At 42.1% G+C, this 10,898-nt stretch overlaps 2 protein-coding genes across 2 annotated transcripts; both read right to left on the bottom strand.

Annotated features, from left to right (window-relative positions):
• Window positions 1–1,434: 1,434 nt before the first annotated feature.
• dipk1b (divergent protein kinase domain 1B) lies at window positions 1,435–7,016 on the bottom strand. The gene is made up of 5 exons (XM_053411286.1): window positions 6,434–7,016; window positions 5,459–5,593; window positions 3,953–4,060; window positions 3,562–3,738; window positions 1,435–3,321 (listed from the first exon to the last, which is right to left on the bottom strand). Exons 1-5 carry the CDS (start codon window positions 6,500–6,502, stop codon window positions 2,509–2,511), a joined length of 1,302 nt encoding a protein of 433 aa, XP_053267261.1. The 5' UTR covers window positions 6,503–7,016; the 3' UTR covers window positions 1,435–2,508.
• Window positions 7,017–8,750: 1,734 nt separating this feature from the next.
• On the bottom strand, window positions 8,751–10,870 carry mrps2 (mitochondrial ribosomal protein S2). Its single transcript, XM_053447758.1, has 4 exons — window positions 10,614–10,870; window positions 10,294–10,410; window positions 10,085–10,205; window positions 8,751–9,578 (listed from the first exon to the last, which is right to left on the bottom strand). The coding sequence occupies exons 1-4, from the start codon at window positions 10,636–10,638 to the stop codon at window positions 9,032–9,034; spliced, it is 810 nt and encodes a 269-aa protein (XP_053303733.1). The 5' UTR covers window positions 10,639–10,870; the 3' UTR covers window positions 8,751–9,031.
• Window positions 10,871–10,898: the final 28 nt, after the last annotated feature.

The raw sequence follows: 10,898 nt of genomic DNA, 5'->3' as shown, positions 1-10,898 counted from the left end.
ACGTTATACGAATAAATTAATGGCACGGTGTTAAAAACAGAGAATAAAATCATCACACGTTAAGAGTAAACAGGGTGGCAGGGACCGAGCAGAAAGACCAGAGAGCCACAGATAGTTTCTTTGAACAACTGGTCTTTTAATTTTGTATCCATCCACAAAGATGCAAAAGATAAACTTCACAACCCCTTGGGCCAGTAAAAAGGTCAATTAATCAAATTAGCCTCCAGTAACAGATGGAGACCAATTGACAGCACCACAAAAAAAAACTCGTCCTAAACTGACACAGGGAAACATATATGGTAGCTGGTCAAGCCACTCAAAACAAGAAAGGGGGATAAACTTACACATTCTAACATTGAAACGATCTACAGCCACAACATAACACCCCATTATCAGAAAATATCATGTTAACTAAGGGGAAATAATTAAATATAAATATCAAACAATAATCAAAGACCAACAACTAAATATCAAAATAAGAAAATAATGTCCCGCCCCTGATAAACCGCAATATGGTCCTGTCCAATTAGTGCTTAAAGCCATTTAAGGTTGTTCTGCTGCAGCTGGGCCTCCCTTTGGTGACTGGCCAGATGACTCCAGCAGCATACCCCCAGGAACTGGTAACCTAAAGTAAACTTGATTAGTTATCACAGGAAAAATTTAATTTAATAAATAAAAGTATGTTGTATTAAACTGAAATGTGTCCCGTAATTTAATAAATGAAGTGGGTGTATGTGTAAAGAGAAAATAAACTAAGCAAATAAGGAATTAAAAGAGGTTACCACCATGTTACAGAGTTTCCGTGTGTGTGGTTGCTGGTGCGGCCATCACACAGGGTTAATCAACAAACAGGATGGGACTTTTAACTTGCTCTGATAAATGTGATTATTTCCTAAATCATGAATGTTGAGGAATTTTTGACCATCCTCACACATTGCTGTATATTCAACTATATATTATATTCATTGTATATTACAATATATCTGTACAGGAGAATAGTGCCTGTCTTATTCCCCAGATACTCCCTTCTCTCTCTAAGCAGTACCAAGGTCAGGTTATATATAAAGGACCAACCAACAGTACATTGTGGTGTCTACGTTGAGGGACTTTCATATCTAAGTCAGATGATCAAGACAGCGAGGCACCAACTTCAACTCTTTTGTGTATTTCATCAGTGGCAAGACGTAAAGACACAACATGAGGTTGTGGAATAACTGGAGAGAAAAAGGCTGTGCCATTCTTTGACTGATCAGTTTCTGCAGACACTGTATCGTCCTGAGCTGCCTCATCTTGTCCTGTGTCTCTGGAGTGGGACAAGCTTCGTCTCTGTGCAGCACTGAATGCATCTTGTTGACTGACGATTTCCCTCTATACTTACTCGAACTGCCGGGTTTAAATAAATACAATCTTAAGCACAATGTGTGGAACATTTTAATCAACTAAACTTTATTCATGGATTAAAACTTCATACCGTTTTAATTGTCTCTATTCCATTTCCAACATGTCCATCAGGGTCACATCAGCACCAGCAGGGACATTTCAATATTTGCATTGTTCAATCCATCACTGAATCTTACTTCTACCACAGTTTCATACTCAATTATACACAGGAATAGACAATGTTCCACTTAGATTCACAGTTACAGTACAAAAACCATCACACTCTGGCACAATCTGACACTTTGTATCTACTAGGGAGTATCTACAAAACCACAAATTGTCCAGTACATTTTAAAAAACACTTCTTGACGGTCAGAGTTTCCCCAAATAAAATGAAAGGCATTGCCCTGAGATTTCTAAACAGATGAAATTGCTATTTAAAATAATGCTCAGGGGAAAAAATTAAAGAAACATAATGGGGGTCTTATGATGTTTTAAGATAATAGATCATCTTCCTCTTCTTTCTCATATTGTGGATTCCAGGGACGTGTACAGACATTTCGAGGGCCCACTACTCTAGCATGAAAAAAGGAAACCTCCCGACCCCCCTTTGCGAGTGTAAGTTAACATACTACGTAGATAAGCTCAAAACACAATCATATCTATGTTTAAAATCATTTACAGGAGACTGTAGCCTAACACAGTCACCTATCCAATTGCAAACCACAATATTTATACTTTGAAAATAAACTACATAATTTTTTTATATCTTATTTGACTGGCTTATATCGCACTTTAATATGGTCAAACTTTAGAAACTATTGGGATAACTCATATCTATGCACCAAACTAATAATTACACGTTTCTGTTCTCCAGGGGGGCAGCTGTGTTAAAGCGGGCAAACGGGCAGTTGCCCAGGCAACTTAAGGCCTGTGCTGTGCACGTCCATCTGAATTCATTAGTTCACAGCTTCCTGTTATTCAGTCAGTGAAGGGAGAAAATATATTATAAATTGTACATAAGTAACCACCACCCTCGAGAATGCTTGGCACAGATTCAGGAGAAAAGAAAACGACTCATGTTCCTGTTATGATTCATAGTGCAGGCTGGATGATCTCAGCCTGTTTTCACGAGTACTGCGTGTTAGAGATTTTCTTCCACAGTAACGTCTTCAGGTTGTTGAGGACCAGCGAGTGATGCACCTCCATCTGGCTCGCCAAGCCGCTCAGCGTCACACAGGTGCGCAGCTGCTTCTCCAGGTCTCCGCGCAGGTCTGACGGCGCCCCGAACAGCAGGAAGTCCTGCAGCAGCACGCACACCTTGGCGAGATTGGGCTGCACGACCTCAGTGTTACACTGCTTCACCAGCCGATCGCAGGTGGCCGTGCAATCCCGGCCGTAGGTGCAGTCTGCGTTGGTCTCGCACCGCCGTCCCTTCAGAAACCCCCGCACAACCGCCTCAGACGCCACACTGTGCAGGTTGACCATCTTGCAGTCATATTTTGCGTTGTAGCCCACATGTAGTGGACTGGCGTCACAGATTAGGAAACTGCCGTAGGAGCCGTGGAACACCTCCTCCACAAACTCCAGCAGGCCTATGGTGATGCGAGCTCTCAGGGGCCACGTCGGCGCGAGCCAGTGGTTCAGGCCTAAACTCAGGGCCTCAGGGACCAGGGCCTGCAGGTAATGAGGCACCTCCAGCCTGTAGAGGGAGCTGTGGCCCACGCGCTCCGTCACATACAAGTCTCCGCAGAAGCCGAGCAGCTTGGGGGTGTGCTCTTTCTCGTGCAGCGCCACCATCAGGAGGAACTCGTTGATCTGGAGGAGAGCCCAGATAGATTTGGCCTCGGCTAGAGTCACTTTGCCATCCTGGTTGATGTCAGCAAGAGTGATGACCCTGTCCACCAAGGTGCTCAGGGACGACTGATCACCAAGGTTCACCTGCAAGAGGGGGGTTGACAGTGTCTGGTTAAATATGTATTATTCATGTATTTATTTATTTGTATTGTTACAGAGAGATACAGAAGATTACTTCCTACTCTTTTTTGGACTAAAGATGAACTCTTTATGTTACTTAATATTCATGCTATGTTTTATTCCTACCTGTTTTTTTAAAATAAACTGAAATGAACTAAACTGAAATTAAGGTGATAGTATGTAATCGCTGAAAACAAAACAAACCTTGAGGTAACTGTGCAGCATCTCTTTAAATTCATCCATGGAGGTTCCACGAGTGGGTTTGTCGAACAAGCTCATCTCCTGTCGCAGCACAGAGGCCGGAGCCCCATCGATCTTCACAGGATCCTCGATGCCGCACTTGATCACAACAGGCCTCTCATTCCACACTCCACTGTACACCTGCACATGTGAGGATATGTGAGAAAACATGCTTCTAAATGCTTGTATATGAACATGCAGGCATCGATGGAATATCATTTGAATAAGCACTCAGGGACTGAACAGCAAAGCAAAGAACATCAACATAAATTTGCAAATGACTTCTTTAGCCAAAACTTTTTGTGTGGGTGTGTATGTACAGTGTTTTGTGTGTGTGTTTGTGTGTTAATTTTACCTGATGTGTGGAGGAGGTGGACATGCAGTGCTGCAGGGTCAGAGTTCTCTGGTCACACAGAGCCTTGCAGGACGAGCCCGATATGATGCCCCTCCTGTAGTGGTCACACTGCAGAGCAATGTTAATGAGGAAGGGTTATATAATACAATCCACACATTATAACACATTAATGTTACCTCTGTTCTTAGTCATGTAGGTCACTTATTGTGGTTTTCAATGTGAAGTATACTGTGCAAACTCTCATCCAATGGGCACGCTGCTTTGCAAAGTAAAGCCATAATAACTGCACAGAACATTAATGCCTTGATCCAATCCTGGTAATGCACACCAAAGAAGTAGCGTGCCCCATAATGCACCTTCCCTCCTCCAGTCCAGTGGATTTTCATGACATGTCCATACAAATACAAACACACAAATGTGGAAGTTCACATGCAGGCACAAAAACTCCTGTTCGTCAGTGTCTTATGAAATGTCAGTGCCTGATCTGTTCCCAACAGCTGAAAACTCTGACAACAGCTGGACACAGTTGGAGAGCAGCGAAGCTATAAGGCTTTGTCTTTACCCAACAAGTGAAGGACACGCATGAAGGAAGAGGTCAACACATCCAGCCCCCTACTGTCCCTTCTGCCCCAGAAGACAGACTCTCTGTCCAGTCGTCCTGATCTAAGATCTTCCAACCAACACTGCTAGAATACATATTTTGAAAGGATTTTTTTTTAGGATCTCAACCAAAGTTTACAAATCACCCCAGATGCTAATATGAGGCTATATTCAGCTGCTACTAACAATATACATTTGGCTCAGTAACATAACATTTAATCAATGGGGCTATTTTTACTTAATCCTTTTCGTTTATTCTCATTGAGAGTTTAAATCTCGATTGAGATTTTTGAGAGACATCCACAATAAGCAAATAAATACAACCCTACCAAAAACTTCATAAATCCAATCAACACAACATCGACTGAATCAAACCAATTACAAGAATCATGAAAAACATCATATTACAAAGATTTTAAATCCCCAAGGGGAGGGTAGAGCTGTTTACAGACATGGACTTCACTGGAGAATTGGGTGTGGACTTTCTGCGGTGGATTCCTAACACATGTGCACAACCAATATTTCTCTGTTCGGCCAACATCGAAATCAATATGTTTTTACAATGTTTCCTGTATAGAGGATCTCCTGCTGTGTTCTGACATCGGCTCCTACATCCATTCTGCGGACTCTATACTAGAGGATCGGCTGGAGAAAGCCTGCGGAAAATGCGGAGCCTCTCACTCTGACATTTTGCGTTCTCACGTACAGCCACTCCGTGAATGTCCACAGGATCTCCAGTGTTCAGTGTTTCAGGCAAAAGCAGCTGAAGACTGCAGTTGTAGGAAAGATTGCAGCCCACTAAAAGGTGCATATAGGGGATATCTGTGGTGATGTAGTTACTGGATTCGTGGCCTTTCTGATATGTTCATTGTGCTGTGAGCGTCAAAGTTCTGAGACTGTACTTACGATGACCATATGGCAGACATGCCCGCGGCAGAGCTCCGAGTAAGAGGCGTACTGCATGTAGAGGACCCAGCTGGCGACCAGGATGCCCAGCCATGCCAGGAGAAGGTACTTCACCTTAAGGGCCGGGAGACGACTCTTCGGAGGGAAGCAGGGGCAGGAGAAAACAGAAAACGGTGAGCCAAGAGAACGAGACAGCTGGTTGTAGAATCAGGACGACAAACGCAACAGCGCAGTGACCGAGAGAACAGCTGGTGTCTTGACCTCAGGATACAATATAGTCGATGATGGAAAAATGATATTAAATAGAAGTACAAGTGCATCGGAGCACAGAACATATTACATTGCAAAGTTTTGCTTTCAAAATCCAACTTAGTACCTACTTTTATTCTACTGTATTCCCTGATTTCACTTAATTCTAGAGTTTATTGTGGTATGAAGTGATTATGCTCACATTTCTGTCACACGTTTTAGTATTATAGTATTTACTAAATGAAAACACAAGTACATTGTGGGTTTTCAGTTTAACGTAATAAAGTACAGAATAACTTACAGAACAATCTAAAGCTCAATCTTACACTCACAACATTTATTTTGCCTACAAGGCTCAACATGATAAAAAAACTCTTCATTACATCTGACCCTTGAATCACTTTATGTAATAAAGGTACATGAACATTTTATACGTATTTAAATACATAAAGTTTCCATTTCAGGCAAAACATTGCGAGTTATTTTAGTTTCTCTCTTGTTTTAGTTGATTCATTTGCTTTAAATTAAATATCATGCATTGTATTGATTCCTTTTACTTTTGCTCTCGCTTCTGCTATTTCGCAAACGTTACTGTTTCTAAGGTTTCGACCTGGAGTGAACTGCCCATGCGAACAGATGGTTGGACACACATGCACTGCAGTGGACCCTGACAACAACACAACCACAACTTGTGACATGATCCTGACGCTCCCACACAGACAGTACCTGCAGGCCTTTGGACAGAGGGCAGAACAGCACCATGTGCACCAGTCTCCTCACAGCCCTGGGCATCATGAGCGCGCGCGTGTGCGTGTGTGGAGGCAGAGAGCAGAGATCACATCCTCACATCCTCACATCATCATCCTCCTCATCGTCAGCAGCAGCAGATCCACACCAGTTACACAAATAACCTCAAAAAGACGCGTGTGATTATGAAGCCATGATGTTTCCTGCACCAACACACACACAACCAGCCAGGATCTCAACTCCACAGCACCGTGTCCTCATCCATCCCTTTCTTCCTCCTCAAACATGAATCATTCGCAGGAAAGACAACACCGATCATGATCGCGTCCTTGAAACGGAGCAGTTTGTGGTTCAGGATCCATCTGGTGCAGGGAACTCTCCGCCGCAGCCCGGAGGAAATGAAAAAGGACGAGAAACGCCTTGAGCTGCAATCGAGAGAAAATCCGTTAATGAAGAAATCTTAAAATCTGAGAGGACACTACTGCGGCTCAGACACGAAACCTCTGTTTCCCAGCGACTCATCACTGCGCCGCTGCTTTAAAGGGGAGGATGCGGGAGCTGCTTCTTTATTCTGCCGACATAAATCTGCTCTGTGTGAGTGTGCGCGCGCGCGCGTGTGTGAGCCTCATGTCCCTGTCTCTATGTGAGGAATAACACATGTCAACAGCACACCCTGTCTTACATATACTGTATTTACCTCTTGTTATACATGGAGGATTTTAATTATGAGCATTAACAGGACACTTAAATATTTTCATTTTGCTAAAAAAAACAATAGGCCACTTGGTTAGTTTCAGTTTTTTTTATGACATTTGTATATTTGTTCACTTTTGTCTTGTAGGTAGACCTATTAAGCCCACTAACAATATAGCCACGTAAAACGTTATTACATATGACAAATTAAAAGAGTTTAAAAAGAAAATTATATGTTTTATATTCTTTTAACTTCTTAAAACCAGTTAAATCTAAGACAATAGAAACGTATCTTTACTTTTCAAACAATCACATGAAATTTTTTTATTAAATCTTAACTAATACCCCAGAGAACAATAAATCAAATAGTCAATGGCAAATTTACATGGTCTTGCTGAACTCAGATTATAATATTAAAACCTTTTACTGGGCTGCATTTTGAGTTCGAAGAGGAAAATAAAAGATTTACATGCCGTTAGCCTTTTCTTCACATTTGTAAAAAATACAAAAGCGCCTAATTTTATTTTATTGAAATGAAATCTATATATATATATAAAAAAAAATGTTTTTCAATCAAATATTTCCAAAATGTATAAATGTATTTCTTAAATCTGCCTGCAGCTTTTCATTTTGGCCAGAAGGGTCATGTTGGTTGCAGCTCAGTACCTGAGCAAATACTTGGAATACATAGTTACTTTGCACCACTTATTGGATTTCGTTATCGATGCATTAATGTGTACTTTATTGTTGCAGCAGGTAATGGACAGGCTTATTTTATTTACTGAATTTAGTGTCATATAGCTTATAATCCCCCCCACAGGGATAAAATAATCTTTGATTAAATGCATTATTTGAATCTGGATTGTAGTGGAGTACATGAATAAAGTAGCTAAAAATATATAATATAAATGGAAAAAAAGATAGTTGTGGTCAAAAAAATAATCCAACAGTGGAATGGATGAGGATTCACCAGAGGATAAGAAATGACCACATTGGAGTCAGAGTAACAGTCTCCAAGTTATATACACACAATATGCATTTATTCATTTAAAGGCTATATGACCTTTTGTTGCGACATGTTGCCGCACATACAATGTTTGAAATGAGTCCATGTGTTGCCTTGTATTTAATGGGTTTAACCTACAAAGGCTCATGGGTACAAGACAGTGGAAGCATGACAAGAATCTTGTGACTAGAGATGAAGATATAACGTAAACCAGGGGACGCACAGGTCTAATCGTGACTGGATTTCAGTAAGAAGTGTAGAACTATTCATTGTTTCCTTCTATATGTGCTTACTTGCTTGGAGAGCTAATAAGCATGAAGAGAACAAAAAAAAAAAAAAGTACTATGTGACGATAGAAAATCCTTGTTTCATATTATCTTCTATTGTTTAAATAGTTGAGATTGTGGTTATATTGCACAGCCCTCCATCTGATTAAACACTGGTATTGGGTTGATTCTCAGATTGATACTAAAATCCAAGGTCAGATTGGTGCTTCCCTAATGTAAAGGGGTTTTAGTTAATAACATTATGTTCTAACACTTGCGAGTGTGAATATGGCAGTAACACAAAGAGCTGCCTGATTTTAGACATCAACAGTGATGCACAACATAATTTATACCTTCACAAGTCATCTGCAACCCTCCTCTCTTACAGGTCTGGTATGGGGAAAATGTTGAGTTACGACGAGACGCCCATGAAACGGAAACAAGATGCATTTACACAACTTCAGTCTTTATACAAAGACAGCACTGGCTAATTCAACTAGGCCCCATACACCAACATCAGAGCTTTTCTAAATATAGCTGATGAATGGGAGCAGCAGCCAGTCTGAACTCATTAATACACATGAATTAATGTCTCTTGTATCAGGAGATATGTCATGAGCTTGGCGTGGAGGGAGCAGTGAGGCCGTGGACCAGCTCCATCTGCCGCCTTTTGTCTTTGGCGCGGCTGATGGTCATCTTGAATAAGCGACAGTACAGCTCCATGGCAGCCAGAGTGTCGTCATTCCCAGGCACGGGGTAGGTGATGAGGCAGGGGTTACAGTTCGAGTCCACCACACCCACTGTGGGAATGTTCATCTTCGCTGCGTCTCTGATGCCCACGTGCTGCTGGAACACGTTGTTGAGGGTGGACAGGAAGACGATGAGGTCTGGCAAGCGGACGCCTGGGCCGTACTGGATGGGGGCGTTGGTGAGGAGCCCCCCCTGCCAGTACCGCGTGTGGGCGTATTCCCCGCACTCTTGAGCGGTGCTCTCCACCAGGTGGCCGAACTGACGGCGGCGGCTGACGAACAGGATGACGCCGCCACGGTACGCAACGTGGGCAGTGAAGTTCAGGGCTTGCTGAAGGTGATCCACAGTCTGGTCAAGATCGATTATATCTTGGTCCAAGCGGCAGCCGTACAGGTAGGGCTCCATAAGTCTGGATATTGAGGGAGAGATAATTACAGGAAAGTTCAAACGTGATCAGAAAGACAATTGGTAAAGTGCAGAGTGTTTCATTTTTAATAAATGTGCGGGATGACAGAGCAAAAACAAGAAAAGTATCAACAATTATCAAAACTCACCAGATCAGATACATTAGTATAATATATAAGTCAATCAAAAAACATTTTTGATTAATAAACGTTTGATCAAGACTTTTCCACTTCCTGTTTGAACTTTTCTACAATGGTAATCTGAATATCTTTAGATGTTTGACCGATATTGGACTACATAAGACATTTCAAGAAACCATTCATACATGTTTAGACACCAAAACAATAATTCGTTTTTTCCAATTAAATAGATCAATAAAAAAATCACAAGCTTTCATCTGCTTCTCTGAAGGTAACTACATGGTAAAGTAAACAACCCCCACACCTTCTGAACCAGCCTCTCAACAACAGGGATTCACTTTGATTACAACGTGTGTAAAGTCAAACCGACCTGTGCCTGCAGCCTTGCTTATGTCCGAGATGAACTCTGGCGTCGAACAGGTCTTTCACCGAGAAGAGCTCAGCCACACGGAAAAAGTCCGGTTTGTCCAGAGGCAGGCTCAGGACCTTTTCTGCAGGAAAGAGACATCACACTAATGTTAATCTGAGGGACAACACACAGCTCGTTCTCACTCGTCCATCCCTGCTCCGGTGACTCACCTGACACGTCGTCGTGTGCAGGTTGAAGAGGTTTAGCGGACGTAGCGGTAGCATATTGGTGTCCACCACACGAGTATCCGGTGGTAACAGCTCGCAGCTGCCGCAGCCCCAACAGTCCTGAGCGAGAAACAGACATGTGACGTTAACTCGTAACAAGGGAGCACTGACAGCTAGCATCTCGGCTAGCTACTCTGCTACTGCTGGCGTTAGCGGTCAGTCGCTAACCGATAAATGCATACAATCAAAGCCACAGGTTTGCTGGCTAGAGCTGTGAACTGCACTTACAAACAACCAGGTGACACTGAAAAGTTTAGTTTTACCTTTGGTCAGTGCTCGGGCAGCCATGCTTGCAGGAGTAACCTACCGCGGAAGGTCAGATTCTCTGTCTTTATCTTTTCCGGTTTACGGAGGAAGTCAATCATCGTTAAAATGAAGTACCGCCGCCTACTGTTTGGGAGTGGAGCATTTTTTAAATTTTTTAATGAAAACTACTTTTGTTTTAATTAATCAACCTAGTTTAAAACAATGTAGTGGATTATTTAACAAAACATTTTTTTTTATTCTATGATTATCTACTCAAGCTTTCCTTAGTCACAACTTCAATG

The sequence above is a fragment of the Pleuronectes platessa genome, chromosome 19 (genome assembly GCF_947347685.1).
Source record: "Pleuronectes platessa chromosome 19, fPlePla1.1, whole genome shotgun sequence".
Classification (NCBI taxonomy): domain Eukaryota; kingdom Metazoa; phylum Chordata; class Actinopteri; order Pleuronectiformes; family Pleuronectidae; genus Pleuronectes; species Pleuronectes platessa.
The sequence above is the reverse complement of the archived record's forward strand: the minus strand, read 5'-3'. Positions and strand labels throughout refer to the sequence as shown.

What these genes read in the sequence shown, in the direction of transcription:
- dipk1b (XM_053411286.1), bottom strand. Translation starts at nt 6,502, where the DNA reads ATGATGCCCAGGGCTGTGAGGAGACTGGTGCACATGGTGCTGTTCTGC. An exon ending in CTCTGTCCAAAGGCCTGCAG is followed by an intron (nt 5,594 to 6,433) that starts GTACTGTCTGTG and finishes TTCCCTCCGAAG; the next exon opens with AGTCGTCTCCCGGCCCTTAA. An exon ending in TGCTGCACAGTTACCTCAAG is followed by an intron (nt 3,322 to 3,561) that starts GTTTGTTTTGTT and finishes CCCCTCTTGCAG; the next exon opens with GTGAACCTTGGTGATCAGTC.
- mrps2 (XM_053447758.1), bottom strand. Translation starts at nt 10,638, where the DNA reads ATGGCTGCCCGAGCACTGACCAAAG. An exon ending in TGCCCGAGCACTGACCAAAG is followed by an intron (nt 10,411 to 10,613) that starts GTAAAACTAAAC and finishes TTTCTCGCTCAG; the next exon opens with GACTGTTGGGGCTGCGGCAG. An exon ending in TGCACACGACGACGTGTCAG is followed by an intron (nt 10,206 to 10,293) that starts GTGAGTCACCGG and finishes TCTTTCCTGCAG; the next exon opens with AAAAGGTCCTGAGCCTGCCT.